The sequence below is a fragment of the Arachis hypogaea genome, chromosome 13 (assembly GCF_003086295.3).
Source record: "Arachis hypogaea cultivar Tifrunner chromosome 13, arahy.Tifrunner.gnm2.J5K5, whole genome shotgun sequence".
NCBI classification, from domain to species: domain Eukaryota; kingdom Viridiplantae; phylum Streptophyta; class Magnoliopsida; order Fabales; family Fabaceae; genus Arachis; species Arachis hypogaea.
Genome location: NC_092048.1, coordinates 142,663,660 through 142,683,262, shown reverse-complemented (window position 1 = coordinate 142,683,262; position 19,603 = coordinate 142,663,660). Strand labels below are relative to the sequence as shown.

General features: G+C 34.9%; 3 protein-coding genes across 11 annotated transcripts; all 3 read right to left on the bottom strand.

Annotated features, from left to right (window-relative positions):
* Nucleotides 1-201: 201 nt before the first annotated feature.
* On the bottom strand, nt 202-2,871 carry LOC112792462 (protein NRT1/ PTR FAMILY 8.3-like). Of its 2 annotated transcripts, none has more exons than XM_025835711.3 (5): nt 2,676-2,871; nt 2,299-2,401; nt 1,957-2,174; nt 1,344-1,849; nt 202-1,200 (listed from the first exon to the last, which is right to left on the bottom strand). In XM_025835711.3, exons 1-5 carry the CDS (start codon nt 2,724-2,726, stop codon nt 354-356), a joined length of 1,725 nt encoding a protein of 574 aa, XP_025691496.1. In that variant the 5' UTR covers nt 2,727-2,871; the 3' UTR covers nt 202-353. The 2 variants fall into 2 exon arrangements, with proteins under 2 accessions (XP_025691496.1, XP_025691498.1); XM_025835713.3 differs by lacking the exon at nt 2,676-2,871 and adding an exon at nt 2,501-2,603.
* Nucleotides 2,872-3,648: 777 nt separating this feature from the next.
* LOC112792459 (protein NRT1/ PTR FAMILY 8.3) lies at nt 3,649-9,343 on the bottom strand. Of its 8 annotated transcripts, none has more exons than XR_011870086.1 (7): nt 8,907-9,343; nt 8,226-8,331; nt 7,926-8,143; nt 6,458-7,014; nt 5,381-5,452; nt 4,944-5,298; nt 3,649-4,619 (listed from the first exon to the last, which is right to left on the bottom strand). XR_011870086.1 is itself a non-coding variant. In XM_025835708.3 (6 exons), the coding sequence occupies exons 1-6, from the start codon at nt 8,991-8,993 to the stop codon at nt 5,295-5,297; spliced, it is 1,044 nt and encodes a 347-aa protein (XP_025691493.1). In that variant the 5' UTR covers nt 8,994-9,343; the 3' UTR covers nt 4,915-5,294. The 8 variants fall into 8 exon arrangements, 3 of the variants coding, with proteins under 3 accessions (XP_025691491.1, XP_025691493.1, XP_025691494.1); XR_003197429.3 differs by having other exon boundaries at nt 5,228-5,298; XR_003197431.3 differs by having other exon boundaries at nt 5,228-5,298; nt 5,381-5,433.
* A 997-nt stretch (nt 9,344-10,340) lies between these two features.
* On the bottom strand, nt 10,341-14,991 carry LOC112792461 (protein NRT1/ PTR FAMILY 8.3). The gene is made up of 5 exons (XM_025835710.3): nt 14,379-14,991; nt 13,659-13,764; nt 13,357-13,574; nt 12,231-12,787; nt 10,341-11,418 (listed from the first exon to the last, which is right to left on the bottom strand). The coding sequence occupies exons 1-5, from the start codon at nt 14,427-14,429 to the stop codon at nt 10,596-10,598; spliced, it is 1,755 nt and encodes a 584-aa protein (XP_025691495.1). The 5' UTR covers nt 14,430-14,991; the 3' UTR covers nt 10,341-10,595.
* Nucleotides 14,992-19,603: the final 4,612 nt, after the last annotated feature.

The window sequence follows — 19,603 nt, the reverse complement described above, 5'->3', positions numbered from 1 at the left end:
TGTGTTTTAAGATTGATATTATTAATTTTGAAGGACTAGAATTGAGTAAATATACATTATGTATTATATGTATATAAACTTCATAACAGGTAAACTCGTACGAGTCTACGAGTTAACTCGCGAGTCGAGTCTAGATCAGCTCCACGAGTTTACTTAGACTCACGATTTTGACAACCTAGACAATAACAACAAATTCAGCAGTGGGGATACAAGATCCTCTCATTCCGTTTCATTCTCTTGTAGTGAGTACAGTGGTTCACTTCTTACTAGTTCTTGAATTAGTGACCAAAATCTCAAACAGCTCTTCTAAGACTAGGATCAGAACATCTCTTTAGAATTCTACCAGACAGAAATTAATTAAGCCTTTGAGAAAGGTTCCTGCAATATGTCTTCTGTTTGTACATTCTAGCATAGACAATGTAAACCAACATATTTAAGAAACTAAGTGCAGCTAGAAGCCAGAAAAAGTAATCAAGATGGCCCTCATTCAAATTATCTGGTAGCCATCCATGACTTCCATCCTTTCTTGTGAGTCTAGCAACAATTGTGACAACAAAAGAACTCAGGTAATTTCCCAGTGAATTCGTCAGAAGCGCCAATGCGCTGCAGAAACTTCGCATCCTATCTGGCGCTTCCTCATAGAAGAACTCATGCTGTCCTATAAAGTTGAACACCTCTGCAGCACCTAGCAAAAAATACTGAGGTATTTGCCACAGTATGCTAAGTGGAATAGAAACATCTTCATCTACCAATCCATGTTCTCTTGCTATTTGTAATCTCTTGCTCTCTAATATAGCTGCAGCTGACATGCAAGTCATGGAGAGAAACAGGCCAATTCCCATTCTCTGCAACACTGTGAAGCCTCTTGCATTGCCAGTGAAGTGTCTTGCAACTTTAACAATCACTCTATCATAGATGAGAACCCAAATGATGACACCAACTATATTAAAAGTTGAAAGAGATGCCGCGGGAATTGTGAAAGAACCAATAGTCCTGTCCATCATTTTCCCTTGTTCAATGAACAGCGAGGACATTTGAGCATAGACAGAACTGAAGATGATTCCTGTTGCCCAGATTGGAATCATGCGGATTAGAATCTTCAGCTCTTCCACCTGTGTCACAGTGCAAAGCCTCCAAGGTTTAGTTACTTCCTCACTCCCTTTTTCTATATCTGATTTCACTGCAGCTTTGTCAAGGCACCTGAAGACAAAAGCAAAGCTTAGCACTGTAGGATGTAACACAATTTCGAAGAGGCATAAGTAGTACTATCAATGATTATTCAGATGAACATAAGAACAGTTCAATTCAGTGTTAAATAAAGGATATTTGAAGCTTTGACATGCCTCAATCCATTGGTATGCTCGAGTTTAAGACTTCCTTCAACAGATGAATTCTCTGCCACAGTTTCATAGAGGAGAGAGGTATCTTGAGGTACCTCCAATTTCCTCTTATGTAAAGAAGCAACAACCACTTGGCAGATTCTTGTAATAGGACTTCCCCCTGGCCTAAGAAACCGGTAGGTACGTGTACCGAGAAAGAACACTATCATTCCAATGCCAATAAACGACGCTGCAATTCCATATCCAAGTCCCCATCCTATATTTTCTTCGGTCCATACCAATATGGTGGTTGCTATGAGTGCACCAATGTTGCTAGTGAAGTAGTTCCAATTGAAGAATAATGCTTTACTTGCTCTTTCCTTATGATCTGTATCATCAAACTGGTCTGCTCCAAAGGGCCATATACATGGCTTGATCCCACCAGTCCCTACTGCAATCAAATAGATTCCAAGGAAGAATACAGCACTTTGAGCTGAAAAGATTGCTGAAAGGGTCAATGTGCAGATTCCCTGTAAAAAAAAACCTCAATAATCAACTAACTAAAGAAAAAAAATAATATAATGACACATATAGGCAATGATATTAGGCCATGATAATAAGGCTTAGTTGAGTTTACAAAGAGATAAATTCCATAGAACACAAGAATTGTCCAATATCTTCCCCAGTATGCATCAGCAAGGAAGGATCCAAGCAGAGGTGTAAGGTAGCATGTTCCCTGAAAGGTGGTAACATTTCTTGCTGCAGAAACAGGCCCTTCATGAAGTCTGGTTGTTAGATAGGTGACAAGATTACTGGCAATTCCATAATAGGCCAACCGTTCGCAGAAGAAAGTACCTGCATAAATTATAGAACCATATATACAAAGATAAATGTGGTTGGTACATGGAAAAAAATAAGTATAAAAAAGCACCATGTATGTAAAACAGTGAGAGCAACACAAGTTTTCATAAATGATCACCTAGAACAAAGGGGCATGCTTTCCATGTCCCGCCTTCGCTCTTGATGGCAACCTCTCCCTTGATGTTCACTGTCCCATCTCCAGTGTGAATAGAGTCTTCATTCTGCAAAATTAACTTTAATTAATGAACATGGAAGTGAAATGGAGAGCAAGCATGGCTCCTGTAGCTTCTACATATTTCAAATATCATATGTGCACGTACCATGTTTGATATGATGAATGCTAATATGTGCAAGTTTTTTCACGTTAATATGTTTTCTGAACCTTACTCACTACTTGATGCAATATGAATTATGATATGCAAATGACATAGGGCAAGATATATATATATATATATATATATATATATAATGGTTGGTAACTAAGTAGGCATGAACCTGCAAAAGACCATCTTCCAAAAGTGTTATGGATTCCTCCAAATGTTCCATTTCTTGTTCTCTAATGGCTAAACAGTAAACACACCAGAGCCAAACATATATGACTCAAGTGCGGAGAATCTAGTTATTCTAGCTACCTATTTTTGTCGTTGACTTATATTAGTTGATCCGTAATTCGTTTAATGATATATCATAGGCACGTACCCTCGACCAACGAATCATTTATAGGTTTTTTTTTTAGTGACTTAAATAAGCAAAACAAAAAACAAGAAAACAAAGGTCAATAACTGCTTAAACAGAGAGCCATCGCTTAAGACTATTCTCAAACTCCTCCCAAGGAGAGGGAAGTTCTACTTGATAAAATTGTAATCTCATTGCTATCTTGATGAATCATTTATAGCTTTTGATCCACCATAAATAAATTCCACAATTTCTGAACATAGAACTAAGTTCTTCATAGTTTAGGACCAACCATAAAATGTCTATTTTTTACAGGGCTTGACCCATGCTTCAAGTAATCGGTGACTAATAATCAAAACCAGCCGTTGATGAATTTAAAGACATCATCATCGTTTCTTATCCAATGGCCACATGGATGATTGATACATTTTTCGTGTCGTATGAAAGCTCCTCATTGTCACTATCATCATTTTACTTTACTTTTGTAACCTACAATCCTACAAAGAATGGTAGGCAAACTGTTAGGTCCACCATTCTCATAACTCATGGGTTGAGTGCAGCTTTTAAATTAATTGACGTTAGGAGAATCTATAATTTGAAGGTATAGCACGCTTATCAACAGTCTCTATGTCCCTTGGCATACGAGTAACGACCTTAACCTATCATAATTGTGAAAACAACTATGCATGATTAAATAACTATCCTGTAAAATTTAAACCGTTACCAGTGGTCCACATAGTTTTAGCACTATGTAAAAGATATTATTAACTAAAAGATGTTCTGTCCCTTAAACTTTAATAATAAAGAATAATATATTAGATGATTTAGGCTGTGCTTCTGAGCTCGTTCTCACATAAAGAATAATCACCAAAAGAAAAAAAAAATGAAATGTCATAACATGCTTCCACCCTAGATAGATATGCCTGAAGGCCTTAAAAAATAGCAATAGCCTTCTTCTTCTTGTACTTTTTGGCAGTGACAATGTACACCAACAAATTTAAGAAACTAAGTCCAGCTAAAAGCCAGAAAAAGTAATCAAGATGACCTTCGTTCAAGTTATCCGGTATCCATCCTGGTTTTCCGCCTTGTGTCGTAAAGTGAATTACCACGGTAAGAATGAAAGAGCTCAAGTAGTTCCCCAGTGCAAAACTCACAAGTGGCAGTGCTGTGCATAAAGACCGCATAGCATCCGGAGATTGATCGTAGAAGAACTCAACCTGTCCGGCGAACATGAATACCTCGGATGCACCCAATAAGAAGTATTGAGGTATTTGCCAGAGCACACTAATGGGTACAGCAACATGTTTGTCAATAAGGTCGAGCTCTCTCGCACGCTGCAGACGCATGATCTCCACCACAGCTGCGGCCGACATGCATGCAACCGAAATAAGAAGGCCAATTCCCATTCTATAAAACACAGAAATTCCCCTCTCCGTGCCGTTAATTTTCTTGGCAAGTGGAACAAGTATCTTGTCATAGATGGGGACCCACACAACAACACTTATCACATCAAAACATGAGAGGGAAGCTGGAGGCATCTTGAAGGAACCGATAGTTGTGTTCATCATCGTTCCTTGTTCCACAAACAAGGTTGCCATCTGGGCATAGACAGCAGCAAAAATGATTCCTGAAGCCCAAATTGGGAACATGCGGAGCAAGATCTTCAGTTCCTCAACTTGTGTCACAGTGCAGAGTCTCCATGGATCAGGAAAATAATCAATTTTGCTCTCAGCATCAGACACTATAGCTGCTTTATCGAGGCCCCTACATTGTATTCAAAACAAAAATCAATTGGAGTTATAGAAGGTGCTGAGCAGGAAAACCTGTTCTGAAGTTAATTGGCCTGTGAAAAATAAAAAGGGTAAAAAGGAAGAATTCTAAAGCAGCTTGGAACACTTGAGCCATTATCAATTGCATATTCTTGATCAGAAGTTACTCAAAAAGAATGTCACAATCTTCAAATTTTAGCATACAATTTTCTGATGCAATAAAAATTTTAAAAGGAAAAGAAAAATGTTAACATACAAAACTGTCAACCGACAAGATTAAAAAAACAAGGTAAACGAAAAGCAAGAAAGAAAATGAAACCTTCCATTAGCCTACATGGGGTAGGTTAGGTATGACATTGTTCAAGTTTTTATATCTGCCATACATTGAGGATAGTTGTGATAGCAAAGCAGTTCTAGCAATGAAGGAAGCAGTAAGTAAATAAAAAACTTAAGTCCTTGATTTATTTAGTCTCTGAATTTATTATGTGCATAGCAAACTAATGATTCCTTTATATTTTCTTTTAGGAGATTAATTGGTAACCCCTGATGTTGCATTGTAAGTGTCTACTTGGACATTTAATTCCTCAGGACAGGTAACTGCACCTGCCTAGCCATGTGCCCCTCAGCCATGAAGCTTTTTAGATAGGACACTTGAACCCCCATTCATTTCTCAACTGCAAACAAGGGACAGATCACAGAAGCCATCAGGGAGGTAGCATACAGCAAAAGAAAGATAGGAAGGTAGCAAACCCTTACCTGAAAAACCTATCATTACGGCTGATATTGCACAAATAATCAACACATAGAGCCTGGTAAAAGGTACACTGTCTGGAATGATTTAGCAAAAGGATCAACTAAGGAATCTGCAGTACATAAAGGACAAATAGAATTTGGGAAGGACTAATTAGAAGAAAATGCTTGGTCTGTCTATTTTATTTTTCTTCAGCATATACATTTATTTTTCTACAATGTTTAGATTGCAGTATCAATTATGGGCTTAACATCTTGTAGTACTACATCAAAAACAATATTTTGCTAGGGTTAAAATTCCAATTTGATGCTGAATTTGTATCACAATTCCCAAGTTGATGCCTATCTGCAGGATGCAGCAAATCTTCACAGCAAAAGTATCGGTGATAACAATACTACATGAGCTATACACAACAACTTTCAAGAAAGATGGTTCAGATAGTCCAAAAAAACCAAATATTAATATAGACTAACGGTCTTAGCTCCTTAACACATGCCGCTAATTCTCATCCGAGTTAATGGTGAAGTGAAAGATTATCACGTAACATTCTGATATCCGTTCATTTTTTCTTCTTGTACTACTCTAACATTTAAATGAGAAATTAATCCTTACCTTCTTTCACTCCAAATTCCTCCTTCTAATCATGCATCTAGGGGACAAAACAGTGACATCAATTTGAAGGAGTAAAATAAAAAGGAAAATTTTGCATAATCAGCTTAAGGGGCATAGCGTTTGAAAATTCCTACCTAAAGAACATGGCAGAAGTACAGGGGCAGGGGTGTGCATGAGAAATATAACCTGCATATAGCTTGAGTTGACAGTACACAGACACTTAACATGCCACATCAGGGTTACACTATTTATTTCGGTTAATGAGAGATAACAAAAGACTTAACTTGTTATGGGTTTAAAGATTTTACGTAATATTCAGTGAGTAAATTGCAACTCCAGGATATTTTTCACAAAAAATGTTGCCTATGAAGAAGTAACAGCTGGAGAAAAGTCAAAACTAGCCCCAATGCTGTGACAATGAAAAAAGCTATTAACTCCGACAGGAGAACTCAAAGGTATATAAAAATCACCTCATGTCATCACTATGCTCCAGTTTGCGGCTCCCTTCGATAGCAGATTTCTTGTCTGCTGTCTCATACAGGAGACTGCTATCCTCGGGGACAGCCAACTCCTGCTTTCGGGCAGATGCTACCAAAACCTGGCAAATTCTTTTAATGGGGCTCCCCCCTGGTTTTAGAAACCTATAGATTGGTGTGCCTAAAAAGAAGCTTACAATCGATACTCCCATAAATAAAGCGGGAATGCCAAAACCAAGAGCCCATCCTGCATTGTCTTGAATCCACACAATGAAGGTGCTTGACGCAAGAGCACCTAGGTAAATAGAAAAGTAATACCAGTTGAAAAAGGATGCTTTAGTAATTCTTTCCTTAGGATCAGTATCATCAAACTGATCTGCCCCAAAAGATGACACACATGTTTTTACACCTCCAGTTCCAAGGGCAACCACATAGAGACCAAAGTAGAACACAAAATATTGTGCAGGAGTAGCTGGAGGACAATGAGAACCCAAGCATTCAGGAGGCTTCAAAGCAGGAACTGATGCAGAAAGAGTCAATATACACAGCCCCTGCATGAAACAACCATTCACATATTACAAATATGAAAAGACAATTAACAGCAACATGCAAAGCCGTAGTAAAAAGACATAATAACAAAGAACTGATTTATAACAATATGATATAAGAACTGATTTTTTCCTAATAATAAAACTTATAACTTTTTCCAGTGTGAAACATTTGAGAGTATATTCTGTGCTCAATGTGGAATTCCCCTATTCTAAAGTGGGATTAAAGCGATGTTCTTCCATGGTGAGAAACCTAGATTTGAAGTAAAAGCAGTTTAAAAGAATGAAAAAGTTTAGATCGCAATGCACCTAAAACTGATATTCTGATCCTTGTTTTTGAAGTTTCTTTGAGGGCATAATATTTGTCTTTCTTCCACATCTTTCACCTTTTCCTAACCATGTACAATGACATAGGAGAATTCGCACTCAATGCAAAGAGCCGAAAAAGAGCACCTAGAAATCACCTAATATCATCCTATACACATTACAAATTTACTTGTGCAAAATACTGTGCAGTGCACATGCCTTGACTGCACTTACAATTCTTATGCAAGGATATATCTTTCATAGATAAAATCCATTTATGAAAACTTGAATTATTCAACACACTGAAAATTACTATCTTCTATTCACCAATTTTGCTCCAGATCCCTGTTAAACAATCATCATGCTTTCTACTAGCAACGAAGATGATAACATGTATTTTTGTATAATTTATAGCATGTCGAAATCAGAATATAGCGAGAATAACATGCCAACAATACTAATCTTCCGTCAAAGCCACGGAAGTACTACTAGTACTAGAGAAGAAGAAACTTATCATAAGAATGAACTCGTTTAATAATGTCTGTGAAGAGAAGAAAGTTTCAAAATGGATATATGACTAGAAGAAGAAAGCTGTTTCATCCTATTACCAAGAAATAAATAGTGGAAAAAACACCAATTGTCCAATATCTTCCCCAATATGTATCTGCTAGAACAGCTCCAATCAGAGTTGTAAGATAACAAGTGCCTTGCCAGATGGTAACATTTTTTGCAGCAGAGGCATTTCCTTGATGTAGTTTGTTGGTAAGATAGGTAACAAGATTTGTTAAAATACCAAAGAAAGCCAAACGTTCACAGCACTCATTTCCTGTGATTTATATTAGATAAAAATGTTATAAACAAAATAGATGATAGATTAGTTGTTACATAAGGGTAATGTAAAAGCTTACCAAGGATAAATGCACATGCTCTCCACCCGCCAGTATTCTCCTTAGGAACTGGGTTGCCTTCATAGTCAACTGTGCCATCTCCTGTATATTGCCTCTCCAATGGATCCTTCGGAATAAAATAAACAATCATGTCACATATTAAAAAAAAAATCCAATTTTGGAAAAATAGAAAAAGACAATCAAACGGGAGCAATAACAATCAGAAACAATTTACATGTTTTCCTGTAATAATAATTGAAAGATTTTTTTTTCCTCCCTAAACTATCTACTATTTGAAATCCACTGGACCCCAAAAATCCTTATTCTATCTTGAGGTGAGTCCACACACTAAGGATAATTTTGTTTTGCCGTGAATAACCACAAGTAATATTCAGAAACCAGAAAGAGGGCATATGCAGGGGTAAAAACCAGATTAGGTAAATTGTGAGCAAACAAGTTTTCAAAAGAGACTCCCTTAATCAGCCATCAAATCACAAATATTTAGGATTCTCCTCCCCCACAGCAAGTTTCAATTTCCTTGTTTTTTACCCTCCTTTTCAATCCATAATTACTTCTTATCATGATTAGGGTTACCATAGTTGTGTTTGTTGTTATCGGAAAAACAAAAAAGCCAAAGTAGCAACTAACATCATAGACAAGGCAAAAAGATATGAAGTTTGAGAGAGAGACAGAGAGAGGAACCTGAAGAAGAGGTCCTTCTTCGATTAGTGCTGCATCATCAAAAGAACCCATACTCCCAGAGGAACCCGTTTCCTCAAAGGAACCCATGTCAACGGTTTGTTGTTTCAGAACAGAACCCTCTGTTTTGTTTTCGTCACAGAAAATTGGAGAATGAAAGGGATTATGAAATATTGAAATGAGTACAAGAATGTGTAATATTTATAAGAATAAAATATTCCTTTACAATAATAATAATAATAATAATATATTGATAAAAACGAACGAATACAAAGTACCAACCAAAAATGAAAAAAATAAAAGGTGTAATTATATCTGATAATAGTGATAATTGAGAAAAGTATATAAAAAATGAAATGGTGTCACGTGGTTAAATGTGAATGAGACGCCGACCTTTCTTTGATAAAGAAGCAAGTAGCAACAGTAAAGCGCAAAATCTCAGGGTGTGACTAACAAACTAAGAAAATTTATAGCTTATGCCTCTTCATTAAAGGATAGGAGTATTATACAATCATTCAATTTTCTCACTATTATATCAAATTCATTCTTCTTTTTTTTTTTTGCAATTACTAAAGTAATAATTCTGAAAAATAATAATTTATTCACGTTATATTAAAATTCTGAGCATCCGATTGTTGCACGCATGTCCCTTGCAACCACAAAATGAGGCTCCGATTTCACTCGAAAACTGACCGTCTGATTTCAGTTTCACTAATCTGACCCTCTGATGTCTTTGTAGTTGACCTCCATAGTTGGATAAACACACCAACCTCTAATTTATTCTATATTATCATCTCCATTATTTATTAACTAACAGACAGGATTCGCAAATGTACTAAATTTATATATTTTAAATAAAGATAGGGATTAACTTGTAAAGTTGTAATTCTAAACGGAATGAAAATAAATTATTGTTGAACAAAAAAATTTTAAGGTGAAAAAGACAATCTTTCTCTGAAAAAGATTGTATAGCCTCAACACGAGATATGATTTCAGCGTGAACACATGGTTACATGGGACCTTAAGAGATCAACAACGCCATACACATGGTTAGGTGTGTTCTGTTCCTAATTTGTATTAACATGTATTGATTGTATTCACGATTATTAACCCCTTTCACATCACCGATTATGTTTGATTATTCCCATTTATTCTCAGCGTTATATTTTAATTGAAAAACAAAAATACTAAGTAAACAACTAGCTCTGATAATATGCATTATGCATGGCTAGTTGGTGGCACATGAAACATCATGTTGGTCTCATTTATGACCATGTCCCACGTAAAAAGCTGTCACAAACATTTCTCTTTACCCACAAGTGTGTTATGTTAGGTAACATCTACATCTACTCTTGTGCTTGTAGGGTTGTAGTTCAATCTCCTTGGCTTCTCGCTATGAACACACATTAGCCATAGCCAAACACTGCAAATGCCAGATTGATGAAACACTAAAAAGGTTGAACCACCTTCACTATATTACACAGCTTTAACATGCAGAGGAAGTTGACATCAACTGAATACAATTTCACCTAAGCATTGTAGTAACTAGTAAGCAATGTTTGCCCTACTAGGTATACAAATTTCCAGCTATTAGTGGAAGAACTAAGAAGTGTACATAAAAAACAACCACAGCAGTGACAGAAACAAACATCAGAAGATGCTCCAACTCCAGATGAAATGTCTGGGAAATCTTTAAGTAGCCTTCTTCTGCTTGTACCTTTTGGCCGCAACTATGTACACTAACATGTTTAACAAGCTAAGTCCAGCTAAGAGCCAGAAGAAGTTATCAAGATGACCTTCATTCAAGTTATTTGGAATCCAACCGGGCTTTCCGCCTTGCGTAGTTAAGTAAGTGACTACAGTAAGAATGAAGGAGCTCAAATAATTTCCTAATGAAGTAGTCAAGAGTGAGAGTGCGCTGCATAAACTGCGCATGGCATCCGGAGATTGATCATAGAAGAACTCTAGCTGCCCTACAAAGGTGAATACCTCAGCTGCACCCAACAAGAAATACTGAGGGATTTGCCAGAATATACTGAGGGGTACAGCAACAGGTTTATCAACAAGGTCAAGCTCTTTTGCAAGCTGCAGACGCACAATCTCCACCACGGCTGCTGCTGACATGCACAGGATTGAAATGAAAAGGCCAATTCCCATTCTTTGCAACTCTGTAAAGCCCCTTTCCTTGCCTGTAAATTTCCTTGCAATGGGAACGATTACCCTGTCATAGACTGGGACCCAGAAAATGACGCTAATGACGTCAAAAGTTGAGAGGGAAGCTGGAGGAATGCTGAAGGAGCCAATAGTGGTGTCCATCATTGTTCCTTGTTCCACAAACAATGTTGACATCTGGGCATAAACGGCTGCAAAAATGATTCCAGTAGCCCAAACTGGGAACATGCGGATCAAGATTTTCAGTTCTTCCACCTGTGTCACAGTGCAAAGTCTCCATGGATTAGAATAGTTGCCAGTTTTGCTCTCAGCCTCAGACACTACAGCAGCTCTATCAAGGCACCTTCATTTAAACAAGAGAATGACATTTTAGAGGGCAGAACGGTAGGCATATGGTCAAGAGAGGTAAATGAATTAAGTTGAAGAGTTTCATTTAAGTGTTGACTTAATTTGACAAAGCTGAAACGCAAAATAGAAAAACTCTAATCAATGTAAGATGAACATCCCAGTAATTCACTACAGATGCCTTAAGTAGATCATAGTCAATGGCTTCTCATACAGCTCAGTCAGAACAACATCACTGGATTCCACTTAGCCAAGCCAGATATATAACCCATTAATATAAAGTAATTTAAATGATAGGTTTTGCTCCACATAATATGCTAACTGGACTCTAATTTACCATATTTACCTATGTAAACAATTAAACAAAATCCTCACATAAATTCATACAGAAAATAACGAAAAATTAGATAATCCACAATTTTACATTTACAGCAACCACAGTTCATATTCCGTCAAGAGAGTCATGGCTAACCATCTGATGAAAGCAGATAGCAATTTGCAGTCTGTCATGCACTCCAGACACCATGTATAGCCGTATAACATTATTTATCATATCCTGTCAGGCCTTATCTGGTGTGCCATCTTAAGGTACTTGCCAGTGAGAACCTCTCGTTACAACTTTTATTTCTATATTGATCAGTCCTAATGTTTCAAACTACCATTAACAATTTTAATTTGGCAAAAAGACAAACTATATTTAACAAGAACTTTAGAAAGTTACCATGTGCAATAATGTATTTTTTTTCCCTATTTTTCTGTGTTATGTTTATAGCACTAGAACGGAAATACCAAGTCAAATCAGTCAATTACCTCAGTTCATCGCTATGCCCCAGCTTCCGACTTCCTTCAATTGCAGAGGTCTTCTCAGGTGTCTCATACAGCAGACTACTATCCTCGGGGACAGCCAAATTCCTTTTCTGGAATGATGCTACCACAACCTGGCACATTCTTGTAATAGGGCTTCCTCCTGGCTTTTGAAACCTGTAGAGGGGTGTGCCGATAAAGAAGCTTCCAATAGCTAAACCCATAAATAATGCAGGAATGCCAAATCCAAGTCCCCAGCCTCTATTTTCTTGAATCCACACGATTAAACTGCTTGATACGAGGGCACCAATGTTGATAGAAAAGTAAAACCAGTTGAAAAAGGATCCCTTTTTAATCCTTTCTTGGGAATCAGTATCATCAAACTGATCTGCCCCAAAAGAAGATACACATGGTTTTATTCCACCAGTCCCAAGTGCAATCATGTAGAGACCAAAGAAGAACACAGCATATTGGGCAGGAGTAGCTGAAGGGCATATCGAACCCACACACTCAGCAGGCTTCAATGCTGGGACAGAAGCAGAGAGAGTCAATGTACACATCCCCTGCATGAAAGAAAGATAAGAGATTACAACATGCAATGATAATTGAACAAGGAAGCATGTAGAAGCAACTCATCCAAGGAAAACAAATTATGCCAAAGAATACCAAAAGGTCGATATAAACACCATATTTCCTGTTACCTATAGCTTCCTGAAAGCAAGGATGAATGATGAACTTAAGCACTACAGTCAGTGTTAAACAGTGTTAAAGTGGAATCCTTTTTACCGTATAGAAGGGGAATAATTTCCACAAACTTTGTTATCCTTCACCGTTTTCCAATCATTTACTAAAACATGTCTAAAAAGGATTCATATTTCACATAGAAACAAGACCTGGATGTAATCCAATGACATCACATCACAATTACAAATTTCATTATGTAACAAAAAAAAAAAAAACTGTAAAATGCATATGCCTCAATTATGCTTATGCATTGCAATATTGGCATAATGCATGTATGCATTTGCTTCAGCTATCTAAGAAGTTCGGAAGGTTCAGCAGTATATCAAGACATCTGTAGGTGGAATATTAATTGATTAAAGAGAACAAAGCTATATTGGTTTGTAATTACAATGAAGTAAATCATGGAGAAACCAGCAATTGTCCAGTATCTTCCCCAATAAGCATCAGCCAGAACAGCTCCAATGAGAGGTGTAAGATAACAAGTGCCTTGCCAGGTGGTGACATTTCTTGCAGCAGAGACATTTCCTTCATGTAGTTTGGTGGTAAGGTAGGTAACAAGATTTGTTGCAATGCCATAGTAAGCCAAACGTTCACAGCACTCGTTGCCTGTAATCCATATTACATAGATATGCAATGAACAAAATAGATTATGTAATGCATAAGAAAATAAATGGGAAAAAAAATGTTTACCTAGGATAAATGGGCAAGCTCTCCAATTGCCAGTATTCTCCTTAAGTACACGCCTCCCTTTAAAGTCAACTGAGCCATCTCCAGTGTATCTTCTGCTCTCTTCATCCTTCAGATATGAAATAAACAGTTAGAAGTTATAACCTCAAAAAGTCACAACATAAAACCACTTTCTAGTACAGCACTCACCGACAAAAAGGAAAAAAGAAAGATATAGTGACGTGACCTAAGCACTGTTTTGGATACTACCAAACTGCAGACAAAAGAAAACATAGTACTTCTGGTTTTCTTTAATAGTTCTTAATTTCTTATCCTTAATTCCTCTTCACAAACATGAAGTATATCGATATTTTAGATCTGGAATGTAAAGCAGGTCAACTCATCACACCGATCAAAATGAACACTAATAAACAGAGAAGGGATTTTCAGCAAAGCCAATCCGAAGATTTAACAATCAACATCAAAAAATATTAAAAGCAACCAGGATCCTCATTAACTCTTTTGCACTCACAATCTCAAATTTCCTTAAAACAAACCTCAACAACAAAAATTTAAAGATAAAAACACCTTTTTTTTTTTTTGAGAATCTAGGCCAGGTCAAACTCCATTTACAAGCTAAATGATCCGTTAAGAAACCTAAAAAATTAATGATACAACTTCAAGTTCCCATGTTTAGCCAGAATACGTGGTATTTTGGGGGAAAAGAGAAGAGAAAGGAAGAACCTGAAGAAGACCCTGTTCCACAAGCGACGAATCATCATCTACAGAACCCATATCTGGTTGAGAAGAAGCCTCTTTCTATCTCTCTCCTTCACAGTTCAGCCCTCTTTCCTTGGAGGACAGAGAATGAGAATACAGAGAGCAAATCCTTAATTCTTATGGATGAGGAAATAACCGAATGACCTCGGAATGCTAAAAAACGCCGAATTTGTTTTCTTGTTATTGGAAATGGGGTGTGTCAGACACACACAGAAAGAGAGAAAAATCAAAGGATTGAGGAAAGCAAGTTGGATAAATGATAAAGAAAACAATAAATAACTGAAATTGAATGGAAAGAGTGAGAAAGGGAAAGGTTTGGTGGGGGCTGTGAAGGTGAGCAAACCGAGAAAGCAAGCAAACCCAGGTTCCCAAATTTTGACGTCAGAGGACATCCTTTTTTTCTAAAATCGCAATATTTTTTCTGCCTATAAAATCGCAAGTGGAACAACAAACTCTAGCAACGACTTGTCTTCTATTGCTATTCAAAATTGCTATTTCATGGCGTCAACATTCTTCTTTCAAGGGTGTTATTTACATATTAAAATTCAAAGTTAAAGTAAACTGTGATCTTAGTCAAAATTCTCCTAGTGGATCAGTAGATTTTAGTTATCTTATTAACAATTTGGATAAGTGTTGAATGAAAGGTTGTTCTGAAAAATTTAAAAAAGTATATATTTTTCTGGTTGAATTTTATATTATTTTAAAGTGTTTAATTTTTATTTAAAAATGTCATTTTTATGATAATTTTTTGTGAGACTAATTGTTTAGATGTTTTTTATGGTGTATAAGAAGAAGATTGAGGATATTATTCTAAAAAAAAATTAATAAAAAAGATTCAAGAATCTCTGAATTAAAATTAAAAGACTTACATCACCTTAATTTAAAAAATATCTAATTACATAACTGATTTTATGACTAAAAATACTGCTTTAAATTTGGAGGAATGACTTTAGCTTAAAAATAATCTTCATCATTTCATTTGCCTAAATATAAATTAAGCCAATTAATTTAGTTTTTTTATTTTTTCTATTTATTTCTTTTTTTTATGTGTAGACACAAAAAATACTATAAAAATATATATTTATCTATATTTATACATATATATTGATTTACACATATTTTTCGTTAAATTATCAATTATCTGAATAATCAAATATGCAATAGACAATCTTATTTATAATAATATAATAATATTTTTATAAGATGTAAAATATATTTTTTTATATATAATAATTGATTAATTATTAATTTTTTATGCGTATAATATGATTAAATTTAAATATAATTAATATCTTTTGTTTGGAAATATGGCACATATATATAATGGGATGGAAGTGGTTTTTTTTAAAAAATTTAAATTGTTTAATAAAATGTGATTTTTTATTATTTAATAGTTTTTATAATATTTTGTCTTACTTAAAGAATATAAGATAAGAGGTCACATTTTACTAAATAATTAAAAAAAATTAAAAAAATTAGATGATCCATTCTCCATATATAAATCTCTGAAAAAGTTTTATAATAAATTCATACATTTTTCTAGAAAATAAAATATTAAACAAATCTAAAAAATTTTTGAAAAAGACTGAATAAGTGAAAAAGAAAATATCATATAAGTTGTCAGAAAATTAACATGCCAGAATTATCCATAAAGATTTGTAGCTTATAATATTATCATTCATCTTTTATTATTGCAATTTTTAGAGGTTTATTTAACACATTTCTTTAAGTCTAACGCAAAAATTTTAAGGATTTTATTTTAAATTAATAAATTAAATACTATATTTATAATTATATATTTTTTAAATTATTTATATTTTTTATTTTATTTATCTCATTTGCACTAACAATAAAATAAATATACATATAATTTAATTATAACATAAATAAAATACGTATCTTGTTTATAGTTATAAGATGATACTATTTGACAATTAAAATAGATATAATTTATTTTAATTTGAATTATGTCAATTTAATTTAATTCTTTAATATATCTAATTTAATTCAAATAGTTATAATTTGCATGTTAAATTTTGCATATGATAATTTATTATAATTTATTAGCCAATAATAATTTTTATATAGAGCTTTAATTTACGACAGATTAATTCTTAATATATCACATTAAAAATATTGTGGAAAACAAAAAAAAAGTTATAATTTACATAATTACATTATATCAATTTAAATTTTTTTTTTATCCAATCTAATTCAAATTATTGTGATTTGATTTGATTATTTTATATTCTTTTAAATTTTATGATTTTTTATTAGTAGTTCATTTCTAGAATTGAATTACATCCGATTCAAATTGGTAATGTTAGAGAGACAAAAAAAAAGGGAAAAACTCTGCGTACAAGCGATTAGGGCTTGTAAGTATTACAAGCCAATTAAACTCTAATCCCCAAAATTCGCTGCAAGTGCTACGTTCCTTACACGCGCTACATCCCTTCTTCTTCTCCTTCTTTTTCGATCGTTCTTTTCTCCTCCTTTCTCACTGGTTTGTTCTTCGTCGTTGACGTTAGTTCCTCCACATACTGTTACGGCACGTTTTCATTGCACCTTCTTCTTCTTGCTGCACGTTCTTCTTCCTCTTCCTCTTCTTCTTCTTCTTTTCTTTTGTTTCTTGCCTTCTCGTTCTCCTTCTTCATTTACGTGATTTTCTCTCTGTTTTCTTTTTTCGTTATTCTCGATTTCTATTGTTTTTTGACATCAAGCTCTGAAATCGTTTTTGAAGAAGAAGAAGTAGCAGAAGATGAGGAGGAGAAAGAGAAAGAGTTCTGAATTATGCATGATTTTGGGTGTATTTCTTAAATCCTTTGGGTGTATTTTCTGTAATCTTTTGGGTGTATTTCTATAATCGTTTGGGTGAATTCCTGTAACCATTTGGGTGTATTTCTGTAATCTCTTGGGTGTATTTTATGTAATCGTTTGGGTGTATTTTTGTAATCTCTTGGGTGTATTTTATGTAATCGTTTGGGTATATTTATGTAATGCTTGCCATTTTTTCTGAAATGAAAAATACACCCATAAATATCAGTAAGATACACCCATAGATATGAGTCAGATACACCCATAGATATCAGTCAGATATCACTCAAATACACCCAAATGATTACAGAAATGCACCCAAAGGATTACAGAAAATACACCAAAACGGTTACAAAAATTCACCTAAACGATTATAGGAATACACCCAAAGGGTTACAGAAAATACACCCAAAGGATTTAAAAAAAATACACCCAAAATTTGTTGAAGTACATCTTATGCATAATTCAGAACTCTTTCTCTTTCTCCTCCTCATCTTCTGCTGCTTCTTCTTCTTCAAAAACGATTTTACCATGAAAAATCGAAAAAAAAAAGAGAAAACAGAGAGAAAAGACGTAAATGAAGAAGAAGAAGAAGAAGAGGAAAACGAGGAAGAAGAACGTGCAGAAACGAAAGAAAAGGAGAAGAAGAAGAGTAAGAGGAAGAAGAACGTGCAGCAAGAAGAAGAAGAAGAATTTCAGAAACCATGAAAATCGAAAAAAAAAACGAAGAAGAGGAAGAGGAAGAGGAAGACGAAGAAGAAGAAGACGAAGAGGAACCGTTTGAGTGGGGCGCGTGTAGTTACGCTCCATTCAAAATGAGTTAATGCGCGTGTTAATGAAGTTTGGGCTGATAACTTGTAAAACTTGTACGGCCTTTTTACTTGTATGTGTAGCAGGTCCCAAAAAAAATAGGCAAAACTTGTCTTATTTAACTTTCATTAATTGCTGCAGTAATTAATAAAAATTAAATTGACAAGTTCTAACTGATTTTGATTAAATTTTGTTAGTTACCAAATATTTCCAATTCAAATTTTAACTTTCAAAAAATTTATAGTTAAAAAATTCTAAATCATTTGATTGATTTTTCAAATCCAAATAAATCGAGTCAAAATAAAATATAATTATTTAAATGTAATAAATTAAAAAATAAATTCAAATCATATAATACCATTTATAATCATCTTAATCAAATCTATATAATCAAATAAAACAAAGAAACACCATAAACCCTTCGTCTTGAGTGTTACCCTCTCTCAGACAAAAAGAAAGCGAAACCATCAACCACGAAGACGGATAGGATCAGTTTGTTACCGAACTCTATCCTTTGCGACACTCTCTTACACCTCTCAACAAAACAAGTTGTGACCACCAGCATCCTCTCTCGCAAGTGGCGCCATATTTGAAAGGATCTTCAAGTCCTTGACATAGATGATACACCCTTTTGGTCCTTTCTGGAATGGGAAGATCGATTTGATTCGTATATGAATACTATTCTAGTTCAGCGGAACACAGATTATCCCATTGAAAAATTTCGCCTCACTTGCTATCAAATTTCAGAGAGTCTCATATTAACATGGCTTAATGCTGTCATTGGTCCCTATCTTCAAGAACTGCATCTCAAAATTGATCTAATGTTTAGAATTAACTTGCCTGAAGCCATACTCACTTGTCCATCACTTAAATCCCTTGCTTTGAAATGAGAGTCTTCTTTGTATTCGAGAGTTTTCAAATGTTTATCTGCTATCCCTCAAGAACCTAGAGTTGGATACCCTCAATGTGGACCCCAGCAAACTTTTATCCGACTGTTCTTGAAAATCTAAAACTCTTTCTACATAGCCACGATTTTTCTTTTGTTTTTTATGTACTCACAATCCAGATGTCTCGCACATTGAAAAGTTTAATCTTTGAAGATAACAGTACCGTGTGTAATGACATTAGCCATCGTGTGATAGATACGCCACTTCTTGAATACCTCGATATGAAAATAATCGCGAAATCTAAGCTACAGATTTCATTTATCAATTTTTCTAACATGGTGGAGGCACATATTGATATTCTTCATGATGGTGTGATAAATTTTATTTGAGATGTGCCGCGGAAAAAGAATTATAAATCTCAAGGTGCCAGATGTTGTTTCGAGGCGGATATTATCACTGACTGTTAAAATTCTATTTTTCTTTTTGTGCACATATTATGGCGTCAAGTTTTGCGACGATTGCCTGTGTCACGGATTGGTGGTATTCTTGACCACATCGACACATATGCACGGACGGACGTAATCAGAAAACCATATCTATGACTAGTTCCTAAATAACATCGGATTGCGGGTAATCAACCGACGCATGAGCTCATGGCCTGCATAGAACCATGCATGC